This window comes from Enhydra lutris, unplaced genomic scaffold, assembly GCF_002288905.1.
Source record: "Enhydra lutris kenyoni isolate GAN:26980312 unplaced genomic scaffold, ASM228890v2 scaffoldscaffold22, whole genome shotgun sequence".
In the NCBI taxonomy this organism is placed as follows: Eukaryota; Metazoa; Chordata; class Mammalia; order Carnivora; family Mustelidae; genus Enhydra; species Enhydra lutris.
In genome coordinates, this window is record NW_019154106.1 from 15,505,850 (window position 1) to 15,528,474 (window position 22,625).

Here is a 22,625-nt window from a genome sequence, read left to right on the forward strand (position 1 = left end):
ATTAAAACAAAGAACTTGCATAGACATTTCTCAGAAGAAAATATATAAATGGCCTGTGGGCACAATAAAAGATCTCAGTATCATTAATCATTAGAAAATGGATTTTAAAACCATAATGAAATACCACTTCAGACCAACACAGATAACTATTAAAGAACACACACACACACATAAATGTAGGAGAGAATGTGGAAAACCTGGAATATTGTGCATTATTGTTGGGAATGTCAAATGATATTGCTCTATGGAAAATGTTATGGTAGTTCTCAAACACTTAAAGAATTATTGCATGAGGGGCGCCTGGGTGGCTCAGTGGGTTAAGCCTCTGCCTTCAGCTCAGGTCATGATCTCAGGGTTCTGGGATCAAGCCCCACATCGGGCTCTCTGCTCAGCTGGGAGCCTGCTTCCCCCTCTCTCTGCCTGTCCCTCTGCCTACTTGTGATCTCTCTCTGTGTCTCTGTCAAATAAATTAAAAAAAAAAAAAAACTCTTAAAAAAAAAGAATTATTGCATGATCTAGCAATTTCACTTCTGGGTATATTCCCAAAGTAATGGAAATTAGGAATTCAATCAAATATTTCTACACTCATTTTCATGGCAGTATTCACAATAGCCAGTAAGAAGAAGCAACTGAAGCATTTACTAGCAGGTAACTGTATAAATAAAATGAGGTGTACACACACAGTGGAATACTATTAAGCCCTGAAATATGAAGGAAATTCTGACACATGCCAAAACATACTAACCTATAATAGATTCTGCTAAGTGAAATAAGGCAGTCACAAAAGGACAAGCACTGTCTGTTCCTACTTACAAGATGTACTTAGCATATCAAATTCACAGATCGTATATAGAACGGTGGCTGCCTAGGCATCAGGGAGAGGGAACGGCAATTAATATTTAATGGGTGTCCGGTTTCAGTTTGGGAAAATGAAAAAGTACCAGAAACACATGGTGGTGATGTTATTATAACATAGTGAAGTAACTTAATGTCCCTGAACTATGAACGTACAAATGGCTAAAACTGTACATTTGCCACATATATTTTACCACAATTTAAAAGCTAAACTTAAAAACTAAGATAACTTCCATAAGCAGTAAATTAAATATCTAGAAAAATCAGTCAAGGGATTCGCAAAATAAAAGGATGTAAATTATGAAATCATATACCTAAAACATGGCCGGAGGAGAAGAAAAATGTAGTGCTTCTATAAGGGCTTCCAGCTTAAGTAACCATCAGCTTAATAGAGACTGCTATAAGCTTAAGATATTACATATAAACCTAATGGTAAACACAAAACTAAAACCAGTAATAAATATGGAAAAAATAAGAGAAGGGAATCCACGTATATCACTAAAGAAAGCCAACAAACCATGAGAGAAGAGAGCAAGAGAAGAAAGGAGTAGAGAAGAACTACTAAAACAACCATAAAACAAGTAACAAAATAACAATAAGTACATCCTATCAGTAATCATTTTGAACATAAATGAACTAAATGCTCCAATCAAACAACTTAGAGTGAAAGAACAAACAAAAAAAAGTTAATACCCATCTATATGCTGCCTACATGAGACTAATCTCAGACCTAAAGACACAGGCAGAATGAAAGTGAAGGGATAGAAAAACATTTGCCATGCAAATGAAAGTGAAAAGAAAGCCAGGTAGCAATACTTATATCAGAAAAAATGGACTTTTAAACAAAGACTGTTAACAGAAACAAAAGAACTCTACATACTCAAAGGGAAGAATCCATCAAGAACACATAACAGTTGTAAATATTTATGCACCAAACATGGGAACGTCCAAATGCATAAAGCAACTATTAACAAACATAAAGGAAGTAATAAATAATGCAACAATTATAGTTGGGACTTTAACATCACAATCACACCAATAGACAGATCGTCCAAAGAGAAAGTCAACAAGTAAACAGTGGCTTCGAATGACACATTGGACCAGGTGGATCTAACAGACATATTCAGAACATTCCACCCTAAAACAGCAGAATATACATTCTTTTCAAGTTCACATGGAACATTCTCCAGAAGAGATTGCTTGTTAGGCCACAAAACAAGTTTCAACAAATTCAAAAAGACTGAAATCATACTATGCATCTTTTCTGACCACAATGCTGTGAAACTAGAAATCAACCACAAAAAAAAAGAAAAAAAAAAAAAACCTAGACTCAACACAAATAAATGGAGGTTAAATAACATGCTACTAAACAATAAAGAAGTTAAGCAAGAAATCAAAGAGGAAATCAAAATATACATGAAGAAAAATGACAATGAAAATATAACAATCCAAATTCTTTGTAAAGCAGCAAAAAGCTCCTCTAACAGAGAAATTTACACCAATATAGGCCTACATCAAGAAGCAAGAAAAATCTCAAATAAAAAACCTAACCTTATAGCTAAAGGAGCTAAAAAAAGAAAAACAAATAAAACCAGTAAAGAAAGGAAATAATAAAGTTTAGAGCAGAAATCAACAAACTAGAAACCAAAAAATAATATTAATAATAATAAAATAAAAGACATCATTGCAAGGAAGACCTGATTCTTTGAAGATAACAAAATTGATAAAGCCTTAGCTTTTTTATCAAAAAAAGAGAGAACTCAAAATCACAAATTAAAGATCAATAACAACCAACATGATAGAAATACAAAGAATTATAAGAGAATATTATGAAAATAAATTCCACACATAGAAGAAATGGATAAATTCCTAGAGGGAAAAAACCTACCAAAATTGAGTCAGGAAGAAATAGAAAATTTGAACAAATAACTATCAATGAAATTGAATCAATAATCAAAAAACCCAACAAACAAAAGTCCAGAACCAGATGACTTTACAGGTGAATCGTACCAAACATTTAAAGAAAAGTTAATGCTTATTCCTCTCAAACTATTCAAAAGAAGAAGAAGAAATAGAGGAAAGAGAGCTTCCAAATTCATTTGGTGAGGCCAGCATTACCCTGATACCAAAAACAGATAAAGACACTACAAAAAAAAAGAGAGACTGAGGGAGAGAAAGAGATCTACAGGTCAACATCTCTGATAAATATAGATGCGAAACTCCTCAACAAAATATTGGTAATCTTAATTCAATAATAATTAAATAATTATTTAAAAAATTCTCCATGATCAAGTGAGATTTATCCCTGTGTTGCAAGAGTGGTCCAATATTCATAAATCTATCAACACAATAAATCAGAGAGAACACGATAAAAACCACATAATCCTTTCAGTAGATGCATACAAAGCATTTGACAAAGTGCAACATCATGATAAAAACCTTCAACGAAGTAGGTTTAAAGGGAACATACCCTAACATAGTAAAGGCCATATATGAAAAACCACAGCAAACATCATACTCAATGGTGAAAAACTGAGAGCTTTTCCCTAAGGTCATGAATAAGACAACGATGTCTGCTCTCACCATTTTTATTCAACATAGTACTGAAAGTCGTAGCCCAGAAATCAAACCTCAAAAAGAAATAAAAATACCCAAATTGGCAAGGAAAAAGTAAAAGTTTCACTATTAACAGATGCCATGATACTATATAAACTACACCTTAAAGACTCTACCAAAAAGAAACAGTAGAACAAATGAATTCACTAAAGTCACAAGATACAAAATCAATATGCAGTAGTCTGTTGCATTTTTTACAGAAATAATGAAGTAGCAGAAAGAGAAATTAACAGTGCCATTTACAATTGCACCAAAAATAATAAAATACCTAGGAATAAACTTAACCAAGGAGGTGAAAGTTCTGTACACTATAAAACACTGATGAAAAAATTCAAAATGACACAAACAAATGGAAAGATATTTCATGTTTAAGGATGGGAAGAACAAATATTGTTAAATGTCCATAATAACTCTAAGAACTCTACAGATTTAAAGCAATCCCTATCAAAATACCAACAGCATTTTTACAGAACAAGACCAAGTAACCTAAAATGTGCATGGAACCACAAGAGACACAGATTACAAAAGCAATGTTGAAAAAGAGGAACAAAACTGGAGGTATCACAATCCCAGCTATGAAGATATACTGCAAAGCTGTGGCAATGAGAACAGTATGTTACTGGCACAAAATTAGACACATAGTTCAATAGACAGAATAGAGAACCCAGAAATAAACTCATGATTATTGAAAGTTAATCTACAAGAAAGGAGGTGAGAATATGTTGTGAGGAAAAAACAGTCTCTTCAACAAATGGCAACAACAGCAGCTACATGCAAAAGAATGAAACTGGACCACTTTCTTACACTATACACAAAAATAAACTCAAAATAGATTAAAGGCCTAAATGTGAAACCTGAAAACATAAAAACCTTAAAACAGAGCAATGACAGTACTGTCTCTGGCATTAGCCACAGTTACATTTTTCTATATATGTCTCCTTGATGAGGGAGCAGAAGACTAACTGAGGACAGGCAGAAGCTGACAGTCCACAGCCCACCACTCCATGGGATATATGTGACAGTCCTCGACAGTCCACAGCCCACCACTCCATAGGATATATGTAACAGTCCTCAGGCATTCCTGGCTGCTCTAAAGGAAAAACAAATTAATTTATAGAGATTACAATCCTACAAGACATGAGTCTCCCTAAATTTACAAAACTCTTACAATTTACAAGAATGAAACATTTCTCTTTTTTTCTTTTTTTTTAATTTTTTTTTTTTATTTTCAGCATAACAGTATTCCTTGTTTTTGCACCAAACTCAGTGCTCCATGCAATCCATGCCCTCTCTAAAACCCACCACCTGGTTCCCCCAACCTCCCACCCCCCGCCCCTTCAAAACCCTAAGATTGTTTTTCAGAGTCCATAGTCTCTCATGGTTCACCTCCCCTTCCAATCACATTTCTATCAATGGTATAGCTTCAAGAAGTGAATGTAAATACAATTAAAGGTCCTTATAATCTGCAGCCCATTGACAGAAACTTGAAGCAGGTGAAGTGAAATTTTTGTTCCTCCAGGAAGCTCCTAACTCTTCTACTGTTAATGCCTTACTAGAAGGGAAAACAACTTTAATTTCACAAGGCCTCTGGTATCCTGTGAGTCTTCTTTAACATACAAAAATCCTTTTGAAACCACCTTTTTCCTTACTTGCCCCAAATCCCAAACATAATCAGCCACACCTCACAAACCCTGGGCAGCTTTTTATCCCTATGGGTCCTGTCCACATGCTTCAATAAAACCACCTTTTTGCACCAGAGACATCTCAAGATTTCTTTCTTGGCTGACAGCTCTGGAACTCACCCCACCAAATTTCAGCTATATTCTAAAACCCCACCATCCCGAGGCAAGAGAAAGAAAACCACAAATAAACTATTGGTATTACATCGAAATAAAAATCTGCACAGTGAAGAAAATAATGAACAAAACTAAAAGACAACCTAGGAATGAGAAAAGATATTTGCAAATGACATATCTAATAATGGGTTAGTACCCAAAATACATAAAGAACTTATACAATTTAATGCCAAAAAAAACCACAAATAATCCAACTAAAAATAAGCAAAAGACATGAACAGATATTTCTCCAAAGAAGACATAAAGATGGCCAACAAACACATGGAAAGATGCTTAACATCACTCATCATCAGGGAAATCCAAATCAAAAATATAGTGAGATATCACCTCACACCTGTCAGAATGGCTAAAATCAAAACACAAGAAATAACAAGTGTTGGCAAGAATGTGAAGAAAAGGGAACTGTTGGAGAGAATGCCAACTGGTGCGACCACAGTGGAAAATAGCATGGAGGCTCTTTAAACAATTAAAAATAGAATTGTCATATGATCTAGTACTCCCACTACTGAGTATTCACCCAAAGAATATGAAAACACAATTTTTTGAAGATTTATTTATTTCTTTATTTATTTGAGAGAGGGAGAGATAACAAGAGAGAGCATGAGCTGGGAGAGGGGGAGAAGCAGGCTCCCTGCTGACCAGGGAACCTGACCCAAGGCTAGATCCCAGGACCCTGGGATCATGACCTGAGCCAAAGTTAGATGGGTAACTTGACTGAGCCACCCAGGTACCCCAACAAAAACACTAGTTTGGAAAGATAAATGTACCCCTAGGTTTTTTGCAACATTATTTACAATACCCAAATTATGGAACTGTCCATTGATTGATGAATGGATAAAAAAGTGGCATGTATATACAATGGAATATTATTCAGCCATAAAAAAGAATGAAATCTTGCCATTTGAAACAACACAGATGGATCTAGAGGTTATAATGCTAAATGAAATAAGTCAGTCAGAGAAAGACAAGTACCATATGAATTCACTCATGTGGAATTTATGAAAGAAAACAAATGAGCAATGGGGAAAAAAGAGATAAACAAAACAGACTCTTAAATATAGAGAATTGGTGGTTACCAAAGAGGAAGTGGGTGGGATGATGGGTGAAATAGATGAAGGAGATCCAGAGTACACTAATTGTGATGAGCACTGAGTATTGCATAGAATTGTTGAACCACTACACTGTACACCTGAAACTAATATAACACTAAATGTTAATTATATTGGAATTTCAAAAATACATAAATATAGGGAAAAAAAATTTAGAGTACCAGAAAAAAAGAACTAAGTTGATTTCACTGATAGGTTCATGTTGTGAACACAAATTATAGCATAATAGCTAGAGTATATGCAAAGATTACTGGCTTCAGAGACACCTGAGTAATTTTTCTAAAAGTAAATATGTCCTCCAACAACAAAACTGGTAAATTAAAATCTCCAGAGCTGTGTCCTGACAATCTGGATTTTATGAGAAATCTAATTCTCTCAGTATATTGAACTTTGACAGTCAATTTGACAATACATATATCTAAAATAGGGTATTTTTACAATGATAAATAATTTGTCCCTGACCCTTCCTCCCAGTGTCTATATGCTAAAATAAATACACTTTGGACAAATAGTGTTCATGTGCCTCTGTAACATAGAAATAACCTTTTCTCTGTTCCATTTAAGAGACAAATTTATGTTATAAATTTATGGATATCTCTTAAACTTACCATTTTTACCCTAGATCTTCCTCATGACATTTTTCACCTCCAAATTTCTGAGTCTGCAGGTTTAAGTCTAACAAAGGAGTTACCATGCTATACAACACAGCCACAGCTTTATCAGTGGAGAAGGTGGTGACTGGGTGCAAATATATAAATATTCATGACACAATACTAAGACCACCACAGTGATGTGAGTGACACAGGAGGAAAGCGCTTTGTGTCTCCACTCCAAGCTACAGGTACTCAGGGAGCATACGGTGACCACCTAGGAAACCATCAAGAGGAAAATTTTCATAGGCAGATGAACCCACTGTTGACAGCAACAAAGAGACCAAGGGTATGAGTGTCCATCTAAATGAGTTTCAACCAAGGGTTTACATCATGCATGAATGGTGTATGACAGTGGAGCTGCACACAAGCAGCCACACTATGAGGAGGACCTGAATGGTTGCAAGGACAAAGCCTCTAGTACATGTCAACTGAAAGAAGCAGCCCTATCCCTGTCACTTGTAATGATTACATAGTATATGTGTTTGCAGATGGCCACATGGATAGTCAGCAAAGACTTCAGTCACACACTTCCTGAAAGAGATGGTTTTTCTTATAGCAAAAGTGCCAAACAGCATTTCAGGTTCATGGATGAAAAACAGGAGATATCTAGAAGGCATAACTCACACAGGAAGAAAATGGAAGCAGTACCCAAAGTCATGAAAGATGACTTGTTGAATGAAAAGACCTGCTCATGGATAACAGTCTCAGTACTGGAAAGCTATAAACTCTTCTTAAATTAATCTTAAACTGATTCATCCTAAACATGATAACTGCCTTTGTTTTGTAATGAAACCACGTTCAACTTTTTTTAACTTAATTATCAACATTTTTAATGTTAAACATTTATCTTATTTACATATAAACTTATTATTTTAAACTTGAATTTGACACATAAATATGCAAGACTAATTACAAATCTGAAAAAGAACAGAAAAGAGACACCGCTAGTCTCATCACATATCAATATGTGTTATATATATGAAACATATATTGTATCTCAATTGGGACTTGAATAAAAACATCAATAAAACAGAATAGTCCTAAATTGGATCCAAATACCAATTGGTCATTAGAATATAATAGTCAGGATTTCAGGTCAATGGTAAAAAGATAATTATACAACTATTTAAAAGAACAACTAAAAATTAGAAAAAAAATTCAATCCCCAGTTAATCCCTATATCACAATAAATTCCCAATGAATCAACAATTTTAATATAAGACCAAAAGAAGTACTTAAAAATTAAGTGCTAGAAATAGTTGAAGAATATTTTGGCATGAATGAAGTAAGGAAAGTCTTTTTAAGCAAAATACAAAGCAAAAGGGGCGCCTGGGTGGCTCAGTGGGTTAAGCCTCTGCCTTCGGCTCAGGTCATGATCTCAGGGTCCTGGGATCGAGCCCCGCATCGGGCTCTCTGCTCAGCAGTGAGCCTGCTTCCCCTTCTCTCTGCCTGCCTCTCTGCCTACTTGTGATCTCTCTCTCTCTGTCAAATAAATAAATAAAATCTTAAAAAAAAAATACAAAGCAAAAAAACATTAAATGTATAATGTAAGACAAAATATAGGCTCTGGACTCTGGGAAACAAACTGACGGTTACAGAAAGGTTGGTGGGGGGGGAGGATGAGGTAGCCCAGTGATGGGTATTAAGGAGGGCATATGTTGTGATGAGCACTCATGTTATACAAAACTCATGAATCACTGAACACTATATCGAAAACTAATAATGTATTACATGTTGGCTAACTGAACATAATAAAAAAAAGTAGTATACAAAGTTAAAATATCACATATACCTAGTATAAAAAAGGTAAAATTTCACAAGTCAGAAAAATAATAATAATATATACAACAGTAAAAAGGATCATTCCTTTAGTACACAAATGACTCATAAAAATCATCATGGGAAAGGTCAACAATTGAATGAAATAAGCTTTAATAGATGATCCACAGGAAAAAAAAATACAAATCATGCTAAATATATGACAAGGGCTCAAACTCAATTAGACGAAAAGGATTTTGAAAAAAAGGATATAAAAATGAAATAAAATAATTTTAATCAAATTGTTCAAACTCAATTATATGAGAAGATTTAAAAGAAAAGGATTTTGATTAAAGCATAAAAATGAAATAAAATATTTCTAATCAGATTGTTCTATGCCTTAAGTATTTATAGGCACACGTTGTTGAGAATGTGGATAGAAGGCCTCTCGGACGCAGCAGTGTAGCTGTAAGTACCACCTCAAGGATGGCAGTTTGGCAATAAGTGTGAACAATGAGATTTAACTATGTGACCATCGATTGACTCAAATACAGATAGCAACAACTCTACTCCTAGGAACTCATCTTTGCACATATTCAAAAATATATATGTATTGCAAAATTGTTTGTCATACTGAAAGTTTAGGAACGATCCAAAGAGAAATGCATACATTAATTTCAGTATGTATTTATAAGGCAGGATTACCTAGTACAAGAAAAACTAGAGTTAGATCTGTATAGAATGGTATGGAATGTCTTCAATGTTGCAGATGATTTCACTTCTACAGAAAATCTAAAATAAAAAAAAATAGAAACAAAAACAGACTCAAATACAGAGAACAAACTGATGATTGGAAGAGGGGAGGGGTTGAGGGGACCAGCAAAATAGGTGAAGGTGATTAAGAGGTACAAACGTCCAGTTATAAAATATTCAAGCCCAAGGGTATAGTACAGCATAGGAAATATAATAAACACTATCCTAATACCTTCGTATGGTGACAGATGGTGACTATGCTTATCACAGTGAGCATTCTGTCATCTGTATAATTGTCAGAGCACTATGTTACTTGAACCTAAGACAGTATGTCAAGTATATTTCAATTAAAAACAAAAATAAAAAATATATAAAAACAATCATAAAATTAAAAGTGTATTTAAAAGAAGATGTTGCATAAGCGATATGCAGGGCATGATGTAATGAGCACTGGGTATAATATGCAACTGATGAATAATTGAACTCTCCATCTGAAACTTATGACATATCATATGTTAATGAATTAAACTTAAATAAACTAGTAAAGAAATATTTTTAAAGATGTTGCATAGTAAAAGCAAACATTTACATACACAGAAAAAATGCACATACGTATAATTAAATGTACAGGCATTTGTAAAGATTATTACCTGACAAATTTTAAGAAACCGATGAAGTGACTGTCCCTGGGGAAGAGGACTAGAGACCATGCTGAGAAATAAGTAAGAAATTTATGCTACACCTTATCTTATTTTGTAAGATTCTCATTTTTGCTATTATTAGCTATTACACTTCAACTTTTCTTATATAAGGTAACTGAAATTTAACAAGGAGGACATTCCATCCATGACTGAATATTTTAAATAGTGTAATAAAATGACTAAATGACAAGAATATAATTAAAAGGGCACCTGGGTGGCTCAGTGGGTTTAAGCCTCTTCCTTCCACTCAGGTCCTGATCTCAGGGTCCTGGGATCGAGGCCCACATGGGGCTCTCTGCTCAGCAGAGAGCCTGCTTCCCCCTCTCTCTGCCTGCCTCTCTGCCTGCTGTGATCTCTGTCTGTAAAATAAATAAATAAAATCTTTAAAAAAAATTTAGTGCAATCTTATAAAAATTTCCTCACTAATGCATTACCTATTTATGGATTCCTTGCTATGAAGGCATTACTCCATTCTAAGTGAAGTGATACAGAAGACATTATAGACCTTATATTCTAGCAGGGAAGAAAGCTTATTACAGTACAATCATCTAGTCCATTCTTTAATCATAATTATCAGAAATTCTTTGAAGAAAGGAGAGTCAGAATCAGATATAAGAAGACCTCTGCATTCTAAGGAAATGAACCCAATGCCAAATGACTCTCTTCATGGTGGAAGATGTGATCATTTACTACAAGATATGATTATTTCTTCCCCAGAGCTTCTTCATAGCATTTGTCATCTCAGAATTTCTCAGGGTGTAGATCAATGGGTTCAGCATGGGAGTTATGACTGTATAAAACACACTCAATGACTTGTCAATGGGGAAGGTCTTAGCAGGTCGTACATACATGAAAATACATGGAACAAAGAAGAAGACCACCACAGTGATGTGGGAACCACAGGTCTGGAGGGCTTTCCGCCTCCCTTCTGCACTAAGGTTCTTTAGAGAGTACAAGATGACACCGTAAGATATGAGCAAGAGCACAAACACAATACTGCAGATCAGCCCTCCATTGGCTGCAACTAAGAGGCCAACGACATACGTGTCAGTACAGACCAGTTTCAATAAGGGGTACATGTCACAGAAAAAATGATCAATGACATTGGGGCCACAAAATGGGAGCCTATAAATAGTGCTAACTTGAATTACTGAATGCAAAAAACCTCCGACCCAGGACACTACCAGCAGCACAACACACACCCACTGCCTCATGATCACCAAGTAATGCAAAGGCTTGCAGATGGCCACATAGCGGTCATAGGCCATCACCAGCAGAAGAAAGACCTCTGAGCCACCAAAAAAGTGCTCTGTAAGTAGCTGAGTCATACAAGATTGGAAGGATATGATATTTTCCCCAAAGAACAAACTTGAAATCAGTTCAGGAGAAATAGAGGAGGAATAAATGAAATCCATAAATGATAAGCTAGCAAGAAAAAAGTACATAGGTGATCCCAGGGTCTTACTGAAAGAAACAGTCACCACAATGAGCAGATTGCCCACCATGGTCAAAATATAGAAGAGCAAGAACATAACAAAAAGTACTTTCTGCTCCTTTGGATTCTGTGTGAGGCCCAAGAGGACAAAGTCGGTAACGTTGTTCTTTGGTTCCATTCCTTGGCTCTCTCTATTCCTTATAGGTGCTGATTTAAGTTATCAGAAACAGCTTCCCTTAAAAGAAAAAAAAAAAGGAAAAGACATTTAATATATTATAAACTTAATTTTTTATTTATTCAATAAACAATGCACATGGAAATTCTATTTATGTCAAACCTGTCATAACTGATATCACCCAGTTGAACACAACATGATTTCTTCCTCTCGGTGATTTCCTATATAGGGGACAGATCATTACATACCAGTTTAACAAGAGTCACTGTAAGTACATTCATGTAGACTAAGGGTTCCCTGTGCCAGAATACATAAATCAACATCGGATCTGGGAAGGCTTCCAGAGAAAGCAGTACTTGAGCTGAGTTTATTTTTTTTCCCTTTTTTTTTTTTTTTTTTTATTGTATTACGTTAGCCACCATACACTGTATCATTAGTTTTTGGTGTAGTGTTCCAAGATTCATTGTTTACATAACACTCAGTGCTTTAGCTGAGTTTTGAAGGAGACATGAGAGAACAAGAGAAGATGGAAAGGAAATTCCATGAAAGATGCACCATGTAAAAAGTCATACATAAAGTGTAATTCCTAAGTGAAGAATCACTTAAGGTAACCTACATATTCAAAGTGGGAGAACAATTTATGAATGGCTCTCTGTATACAATTACATAACTGACATTTCCAAATAGGTATCAATTAATTATTTATTAAGATAATCTTTTCATTTTCCACAATAAACCTATTCCTTCCTAAATGACCTCCATCTCATTATATGGTACAAAATATTTTTCATCACATTATATGTGTACAAAATACACACACTGTGTGTGTGTGTTTATAATATATACACACCTATACATATATATATCTACATCTCTATATGCACATTTATATAGAATCACATTTAATGTACCACATTTTATCTTTACAGTAGCAAGTATTTTCATCCCCATTTTATAATTGAAGAAATGGGCTTAAAATACTTAATTTTCTCAAAGTCATACACCCTTCGGTGACAGAGATGGAATTAAAAACTAACTTCAATTGACCTCAGATCTCCTGTGATTCCAAAGAACTTTCCAACTTTTCAATTCTTATAAAATCAAGTTTATAAGAATTTATTTATTTATAAGAATTTCCTGCATAATAAAATAATTCACACAATTGAAAAACCTGGCTTCCACTATTACCTCTCAATGGCTTACTTTTTGAAGGCTTGTTCACAGTCAGCAAGAGGACTTTTTAACTAACTCATAAAGACCTGGCACTGTCTCTTCCATTTGGTGTCACTACCAAGGACAAAAAGCTGCATTAGTCCTTAAGGATATTTTTGGCTTCACATGACTATGTATGTCCATTTTCTACACAGAGGCCTCTAAGTACATCAGAAAATTGTTACTATTTATTATAGATCTATTTAAAAGGAATTCCATGATGCAAACAGAAAAACCAAATATTCCACATTATTAATTAGTAATAATAATAAATTATATGATACTATAATTATTATAAAAATATTAGGGTAATTTATCAAGGCAGGCAAACCTATGTAACACAAGAAGTCAATAACAGGCTCTTTCAAAAGGGAAATTGTTCCCTAGAAACGAACTTATTTTTAGTACCCTCAGAAAAGAAAAATCACCATCCACATTTTGGAGCCATCTTGTTCTGTTAGTATGGCAAAACTAATTGGACTGAGATCTTGAGAGGACATTCATGAAATCTCCTCCTGAAAGAGTTGTAACAGTCCTGAAGAGAATAGTGTCTTATCCCCAGTAAAGACAAATATCACAGGTCATTTTTCACCTTCTAACCAGATATATCATCGAGTCATACAATTGGGAGTATGTCCAAGACTGACTCTTGCTTTATTTTATTCACTGTGATTTTCCCCCAAATTTAAAAAATTTAAAAGAGCATCTGTATGTAAGGATACTTTCAGACCTATTACATTACAGAGAAGTTGGACAAGAATTACTGCTGAACTATACAGTCCCAGAAAAAGAAACCAGAACAGATTATGCAAAAAAGTTGGGACAACTATCCATGGGGTAACATACATGTAATGGGAATACCAAGAAAAGAAGAAAAAAGTGAAAAGAACAGAAGCAGTATTTGAAGCAAAAGACTGAGAATTTTCCCCAAAATTAATGTTGAACCCAAGTCTCTGGAAGCTCAGAGAATACCTCATAAGATGAATGCCAAACAAACAAAACACCATATAGACGTATGTCATAATCAAACTTCAGAAAATCAAAATAAATTTTCAAATTTTGAAAGCAGCCAGAGGAAAAAAGTTCTCACCTGTAGAAGGGTATCTGATATTAAGCTCTTGTAGTGTAAGTGCTTGACATTAAGTTTTTGATTGCCAAAGCATCCACTTCGAAAGGCATCCGTCGTGAATAAACATATTGCCAGCTTATGACACAGCTACTAGCAAAGCAACAGGATAAGGAATTAAGTCACCTCCATTCATGAAGTTCCCTCTTTCAGAAAGCCCTGGGTAACTTCAATAAATGACCACTTGAATGACCCTGCTTCTCCTTTTCCATGCTCTAATTCCCACTCTTATACTTTAGCCAATAAAGACTGAACCCACGAAACCCTAGATACCTCCCCACCACCTCCAGACCCTAATAAAGGCAGAGGACCAGGTCTGTGCTCTCCTGCTCTCTTTACTTGCAACCTGCAGTGTGGCACTCAGATATGCCATGCACCCTCCGGGACTAGTGCATAATAAATCATACCTTAAAGTTCCCTGATCATTTCTACTGCAGTCAAGTGTATCCTGCAATCATAATAAGAACCACAAGAGCCAGTCCAGCCACAACACCTCAGCAGGGGAAATGTCTGTGAGGACTTACTACAAGTAATATGGGCCCAGGTGAGTGCCACAGGCATTCCTGGACAACATCATCACTATCAGTAGTCTGGGACCACCACAAGGAGCAGAGGCAAGGGTTATATCTAGCTTCTCCTCAGAAACCATGGAGGAAAGAAGTGAATGGAGTAAAGTATTTAATGTTGAGAGAAAGAACAAACACCAACCAAATTTCTGTGCTCTGTGTATTATCCCTCAAAAGTGAAGAAGAAAAGTCAAACTCAGAACCAGAGTAGAGCATTGGTTGCCAGGAGCTGGAAATAGGGAAAGGGGAAGATGTTGATCAAAAACTACAAACTTCCAGCTTAAGATGAATAAAGTCTGGGTATCTAATAATTAGTATGGTAACATAGTTAACAATACTGTGTTATATATTTGAGAGTAGATCTTAAACATTCTCACCCAAAAAAAGTAATTATGTGAGGTGACCAATGTTTTAACCTACCTTTTTGTGATAACAATTTCACAATATGTATGTATACCAAATCTCATTGTACATGTTAAACTTATAAAATATTATATGTCAGTTATATTTTAATCAAGTTGACAAGAAAAAAAACCTATACCTGGATGTTTCTAGCAACTTTATTCATAATTGTCAAAACATGAAAGCAACCAAGACACCCTTTGGTAGATGAGTGGATAAACAAGCTGTGGTACATCCAGACAATAAATATTATCATCTCTAAAAGAATGAGCTAATAAGTCAGGAAAATACATAGATGAGACTCAAATGTGTATTACTAAGTGAAAGAAGCCAATCTCAAAAGGCTACATACTGAATGATTCCAATGACATGAAATTGTGGAAACTATGGAAATATGGAAAACTATGGACACAGTGAAAATGGCTATCAAGGAGTTAGGAGAGAGGGAAGAATGAACAGGCAATGCACAGAGCATTTTTAGGGCCATACTCTTTATGATACTACTGGTGGGTACATGTCATTATACATGTGTCCAAAACCATAGAATGTAAGCACCAGGAGAGAACCCTAATGCAAAGTATGGACTTTGTGTGATAGTAATGTTTCAATATAAGTTCATCAGTTGTAACAAATGTACCACTGTCATATGAGAGGTCCATAGTGGGAGAAATTTGCATGTGTGGGAACAAGGATTATACAGGAACTCTCTGTACTTTCTTCTCAAATAACCAGAAGCTGAAAACATTCCTAAAAGTAAAGCTTATTAGTTTTTTAAGGTGATATGTGTCCAGGAAGAGGAAGCATGTAAGTGCATGTGGATAAGCTGGACGGCCTGGGGACATGCATTAAGTGCCAAGGTCCAAACAGACAGAGATATGAGGCAAGATGGAATGAGTGTACCATTTTGAACTTAGCCATTGTGGATTTTAAACAGAATCCCAAATATGTTGGGGAGAGGTGACCAGGATTAGTTAGTCTTCTTAATTATAATAGCATAACTTTGAGAACCTTATTTTAAATATCTCTAAGCCTCATTTTTTAGCTTTAAGAGAATAGTATGTACTTCCAGAAATTATAATGACTGGATGACATAATGTATGCAAAGTGCTTGATGCATGGTAGTACACAATATATTTGGGGGTGATTTTTTTAAAGGATTAGGGTCACTAAAGTAAGACAAGCATTTTTGTTTCTTATTGAGGAAATCTTCCTCCTAATAAACAGCTCAAAGTTAGGGCAGAAAAGGTATTTGGGAAGTGCCACTGCATCAAATGCTACACTATGCTACTGAACAAGGTGAAGGACCATGCTGTCCCTTTGTGTTTCTACTTTAGCACTAACCACAACTAAGCACAGCAGCTATTTGGGAAAAATAAATGATATGAATAACTGTATGGTATCAACAATTTTCCTGCTCTCAGCTTCCTTGTGGTCCTTTATTTCTGCTCTTCCCCCTAGATGTAGGACAGAGACTGGGACACCCTTAAATTCTGTGGAAATTAAAAACTACAGGAGAAATGAAATCCATTTTGTGACTTCCCATCTTCCACTGTGCACATCCAGAGTGTGTGGCTGCCCAAAAATCTCTTATAAGCATCCTGCACATGTTAGTTTCCAAAATATTATCCACTTTCCAATGTAAAATCCAAAGAACCTCATTTGCTTTCCCTGTCACCCTGCCACTTTGGTACAGGCATATGATGTCAACCAACAGTATGTATGCAAGTCTTGGATTGGAAGTCGGTTATCTAGGGCTAGGTGGTTCCAAGCATCAGAGTGGCTCTGAGGTCAGTAATGTGTGTACCATCACAGGGCTGGGTGATCCTGATTACGGGACAGGCAGTAGCTCCCTTAGCATGCCAGTCCAGTCAACTGTGCTTCTGCGAGCACTTCCTGATAGCTCAGCCTAGAATCTGTGATTCCCACTCTTCCAAATAGCCATAAGTTATTTAATTGCATATTATATATCCCTTCTACTTAAGTTAGCTACAGAGATTCTGCATCATTAGCTAAGAACCCCAGCTGATCTACTAACGGATGTAAAATTCTCCATTTCAATTTATCACCAAGAATGAAAAGTCGCCAATTTCAGGAGCTTCCAGTTAACAAGGGTACCTTTTAAAAATGCATTTATTCTTAAGGGAGTTAAGTGGAGATGATGGCCTATTCAGTAAGCATGTAGGAAGCATTTACTATGTGTCAAATCTACTCTAGTTGCTGGAAATACAGTAGTGAACAAAACAGCCAATGCATCTACTTTCATGGAACTTACATGCTAATTGGAAGAGAGAGAGAATAAATGATTAAATCAGATAATCAAATGGTGAAGATGCTATAGAGAAATTGTGAGTGATGTGACAAAATAACTCAGGGAGATAGAGAGTGGCTTTACATGGTGGTTAAAGAAGACCTCTAACGAGGTGACAGTTGAGTTGCAGACTGAGTGGGGATAATGACCCAGGCATAGGAATGTCTAGAGGAAGATCACTGGGGTATAAAGAACTAGTTCAAAAGCCTAAAGGCAAAAATGAGGCCATCGCAGCTAGAGCTAGTGAACAAGGGAGAAAATAAAATGATAGGGTCAAAGAGATGTGCTCGAGTGGGACAACTGTATGGAAATGTACCATTTAAGCAAATGCTTTCACATGGGAAAAAATTGTAGAAATTAAAGAAGCCATGAAGAGGCAAAGTGGAGATCAATGTCATTGACTATACCAAGTCCACCAAAGAAAACATCTGCCAGAAAGCACACACAAGTTCTGGGGAAAGGTCACTGCTTGAGTACAGTTGTTTTATTTCACTTATCCTGATTTTTTAAATGATTTTATTTATTTATTTGAAAGAGAGAGAGCTTGTGAGGAGAGTGAGAGAGAGAGAACAAGCAGGAGGGAAGAGGTAGAGGGAAAGGAAGAAGCAGGCTCCCCACTGAACAGACTCTGACATGAGATTCGATCCCAGGACCCTGGGATCATGACCTGATCCGAGGGCAGATGCTTAACCGTTGAGCCACCAAGGCTCACCTCACTTCATATTCATTTTAATTATCACTGAAATAATTGTAAGGTTAAGGTGATCTCCGAGTCAGAAGAGAGTAGTTAATGACACTCACCCATGTCAGATAGAACTCCTCTTCCTACATACAGAAAGTCCTCTCTAGTGGTTTTACTTGTGACCTTTCATCTCACTGTCTCTCATGCCTAAACACAGATAAACACTATAAATTCTTGCTTTGAGGTCTTTCTTGAACACAAAACTTGGAGAGGGACCCAGCCTTCTGATTCACTATCACATCACATCCTTCAATTTTTAAGCACTTTTCTCCTTAAATGTAATATTTTTTATATATGTTAAGTTGCTTATTGCCTATTTCCCTCCACTAGAAAGTGTTAATGTGATCTGTCATTGTTATGAGGTACATCACAGTGTTTAAGAGTGCAAGTTCTAAATCCCATCTTAGGCATTTTCTAGTGTGACCTACCGTAAATTATTGAAATTTTCCACACTTCAGTTCTTCTAGAAAGCAGGAATAACATTACCTATTTCATAGAGATCTTAGGGGATTAAACAGTAACTTGCCTTTGTAGCATCAGCCAAATTGTAATAAGTAGGGAATCACTTTTACTATAATTACTAATTATTGTACTACAGATTTTTATTTGTCATAAAAAGTGTATTAAATTTTGGTATCTTCCTTAACCTAATTGTAAGTTTGGAGACATTCACATTTTTAAGGTGAATTTTTTAGAGTGAATCTCATCCATCTTGTGTAATTTTGCAGGCTTTACTCTCAGAATTTTGAAGTGCCTCATGATCTCTTAACAGAAATATCTACATGGAGCTGAATAACATTTATAAATCAGAGGGTTTTTTTTTTAAATCAGATAGAAATAGAACACAAACAAATTAGTGAGGGAGCAACAAAGACAATGACATTTATTAAGTAACTAAGTGACACGCATTGTCCTGGATATTTCAGATACAATGTCTCATCTAATGCTTAAAACTATAGTATGAAAAATGTATTACCATTTCACTGTCCATGTGAACTAAGATTAAAATAAAATCCTGAGAGTTGATGAAATTCACATGTAACAAAAACTTAATAAGACAGAATTCACTACTAATTCTGTTTACTCCACATCACCCAAAGCTGACACTAGCACTAACTTTCAGAGGCTGAATGATAACCTAAAAGTCAATAACACTCTTATGTAAAGTTCAAGGGAAAAGTTATCTGACATAGTATTGGTCATACAAGGAGCTGTCTTTTTCACCTAAAAGACAGGGACAAAAGCAAGATCCATAGAGGTCCTGACCCAGACATTATGAGGGTCTTGCAAGTTCAAGAGATATAAGCAAAAATCTGTCCATATTAAGAGTAGGGCCAACACCAGGATTTTTTCCCTTCTAAACATACTTTTTTAATGTATACTATGTGCCAGGAACTTTCATAAGCACTTAACATATATAAGCCTACATAAATATCCCAAAATATTATGAAATAAGTATTATTATTATTATTATTATCATTTTTACAAATAAAAAAATGCTATCGAAAGGTAAAATAACATTGCACCACCACACCACCTTCTCTAAACAAATATCTCACTTAATTCCATTCATACAGCAGTTGCCTACTATTGTTGACCTCAGGTCCATAATAAAATTACTTCTTTGGCCCTTCAATTCAGACTCATCAGAAGAAAATCATACCCATAAATGGATCACCCCAAGGCCTAAGAAGCATAAGGACAATGGAAATGAGAAAAACAGGATATGTGGGAAAGTAATGGCCAAGGATGTTGGGAAACATTCCAGCCCCCAAGAATTTTACAAGGCCAGTGAGCTCCAAGTATTATTCCTCACAGAAGGTACAAAGAAACTATGCATTATCCATTCTAATGCTTAAAAATAAATTAAGAAATTCTGTAATGTTATAGAGATTCCAGTAATAAATTTCATAATAGCTAACAGTTATCAAGAATTTATTGGTAATAAGAGATTCACAAGAATTATTTATTAATCCTGATAATATCTCTAACACAATCCTTTAACTCAAAGAAGTTATGATTTGCTAAAATTCACTGTACGTGGCAAAACTAAGTTTTGATCTCAGAACTATCTTACTTAGAACTATTCTCTTAATGATTGTGATATACTAAACCCATTCCTCCAAATGTGCATATAAAATCTCCTTCACATAGCAAAATCATGAAAGGAATGTTCCCAATGTAAATGACTAGTTCCTATTACAATCGCAATGAATTTTGGTCCAAATAATCCAGCGAGAATAGTAAACCTTCTCTTTGGATGTAAAAGAGGAAAAGAGAGAATCAGACCCGATGTAGCAAAAGATTCAAAAGTATGGAAAGTGAAGATAAAGAATACAGAAAGCTTTTATACCTTCACAGAACACTACATTTTTGGCAAAGGTAGAGATCTTGCATTGCATGACTTATGAAGAATTGAGTTTCATGAGGCTCATAGCATCTGCTATGAAAGATAGTTCCCAGGAAATGCTTTACCAAGGTGATCCGTTAATAGGCCAATGATTCAAACATAATCTAAAGCAGTATTGCTCCAGGTGTATGTATACATCACCTGCTTAGAAACATCTGCATAATTTGTTTAAAATGCAAATATGCCAATCCAGGAACAGTCCCACTGAATTAAAATCTCTAGAGCATGTATCCTGGAAATGTACATTTTAATAAGAATTCCAACTGATTCTGAAAGTAATCAAAGTTTGACAACTAAATGAGCCATAAATAATCTAAATGAGATATTTTAAAATCATAATTTCCTGCCAGGGCCTTTCCTCAGAGAATTTATATGCCAACATCAAAATACTTTTACTTATAGTGTTCACTTGGCCCTGAACCATACACATTATATTTTCTCTTTCCTGTTTAAAAGATAAAGCCATTTTATCACAAATCACCATTTTGATTATTTCTCCACTGAAGTCAACTTTTGATCCAGAGCTTCTTTATAGCATTTTTCACCTCTGAATTTCTCAAGGTATAGATTAAAGGGTTTAACATGGGAGTTATCATGGTATAAAACACAGCCACAGCTTTATCAATGGAAAAGGTGATCACTGGACGCAGATACACAAATATGCAGGGCACAAAGAATAAAATTACCACGGTGATGTGAGAGACACAGGTAGAGAGGGCTTTTCGCCTCCCCTCCAAGCTATAGGTCCTTAAGGAGTGCAAAATGACTACATAGGAGACCACCAAAAGGAGGAAGTTTAACAAACAGATGAACCCACTATTGGCAGCAACAAAGAGACCAAGGATATGAGTGTCCGTGCAGACGAGTTTCAACAAAGGGTTTAAGTCACACATGAAATGATCTATGACATTGGGGCCACAGAAGGGCAGCCAGACTGTGAAGAAGATCTGAATGGTTGCATGGACAAAGGCTCCAGCCCAGGCCACTCCCACAAGGAGGCTACACACCTGTTGACTCATGATGGTTGTATAGTGCAAGGGTTTGCAGATGGCCACATAGCGATCATAGGCCATCACTGTGAGAAGGATAATCTCAGCAGCACCAAAAAAATGCTCAGCAAAGACTTGAGTCATACATCCCCTAAAAGAGATTATTTTTCTCACAGTAAGAGTGTCAGCAAGCATTTTAGGGGTCATGGAGGTAGAACAGCAGCCATCTATAAGAGATAAGTAACACAGGAAGAAGTACATGGGAGTTTCCAGGGCCCTGTTGGTGCTGATGGTGATCATGATGAGTAAGTTGCCTCCCAAGGTGACCAAGTAGACAATTAAAAACACAACGAATGAGAATTTCTGAAGGTCCACATTTTGAGTCAAGCCCAGGAGGATGAATTCTGTCACATTATTCACCTTCTCCATCAATTCAGTTTAGGCGACAAGCGACTTCCCTGAAAAGAAAGTCACACTCATCCTCAATAAAGACATCTTTACCTAATGAATAAATATTCATGGAGTGCCTTATTTTTTCTAGTTTTACAGAAGGCAAAAACAAGCACAAAACTCTATCAACGGTCTCATTTTCTTATATTCTTACAAATAACAATAAAGGTGGTATTTTTTTGTTCTTTATAATTTCCTGATTTTTTTTTTTTTTTTTTGACAGAGAGAGACAGAGAAAGAGACAGCACAAGTGGGCAGAGGGAGAGAGAGAATCTTAAGCAGGCTCCACACCCAGGGCAGGTTCAATCCCATGATCCTGAAATTATGACCTAAGCTGAAAACAAGAGTCAAAGACTTAACCATCTGAGCCACCCAGGAACTCCTTGTTTTAATTTTCTACAACAAAAATGTATAACATTTAAAATCATAAAAATATAATGCAACAATATGGAAGAACCAATCCATGATATAGCCATACATGTGGTACCTTCACTTACACCCAAAGATTT

At 35.7% G+C, this 22,625-nt stretch overlaps 2 protein-coding genes across 2 annotated transcripts; both read right to left on the minus strand.

The window, feature by feature from the left end:
- Positions 1 to 10,990: 10,990 nt before the first annotated feature.
- On the minus strand, positions 10,991 to 11,920 carry LOC111149665 (olfactory receptor 4A47). The gene has a single exon (XM_022506872.1). The coding sequence runs from the start codon at positions 11,912 to 11,914 to the stop codon at positions 10,991 to 10,993; it is 924 nt and encodes a 307-aa protein (XP_022362580.1). The 5' UTR covers positions 11,915 to 11,920.
- Positions 11,921 to 20,413: 8,493 nt separating this feature from the next.
- LOC111149912 (olfactory receptor 4C12-like) lies at positions 20,414 to 22,095 on the minus strand. The gene is made up of 2 exons (XM_022507201.1): positions 21,188 to 22,095; positions 20,414 to 20,531 (listed from the first exon to the last, which is right to left on the minus strand). Exons 1-2 carry the CDS (start codon positions 22,093 to 22,095, stop codon positions 20,414 to 20,416), a joined length of 1,026 nt encoding a protein of 341 aa, XP_022362909.1.
- Positions 22,096 to 22,625: the final 530 nt, after the last annotated feature.

Excerpts from the sequence above, each read along its gene's own strand:
- LOC111149665 (XM_022506872.1), bottom strand. The coding sequence starts at position 11,914 with ATGGAACCAAAGAACAACGTTACCGACTTTGTCCTCTTGGGCCTCACA.
- LOC111149912 (XM_022507201.1), bottom strand. The coding sequence starts at position 22,095 with ATGGAGAAGGTGAATAATGTGACAGAATTCATCCTCCTGGGCTTGACT. Across the intron at positions 20,532-21,187 it reads AAGAAGCTCTGGATCAAAAG|ACATCCAAAGAGAAGGTTTA; the intron begins TTGACTTCAGTG and ends TTTTCCTCTTTT.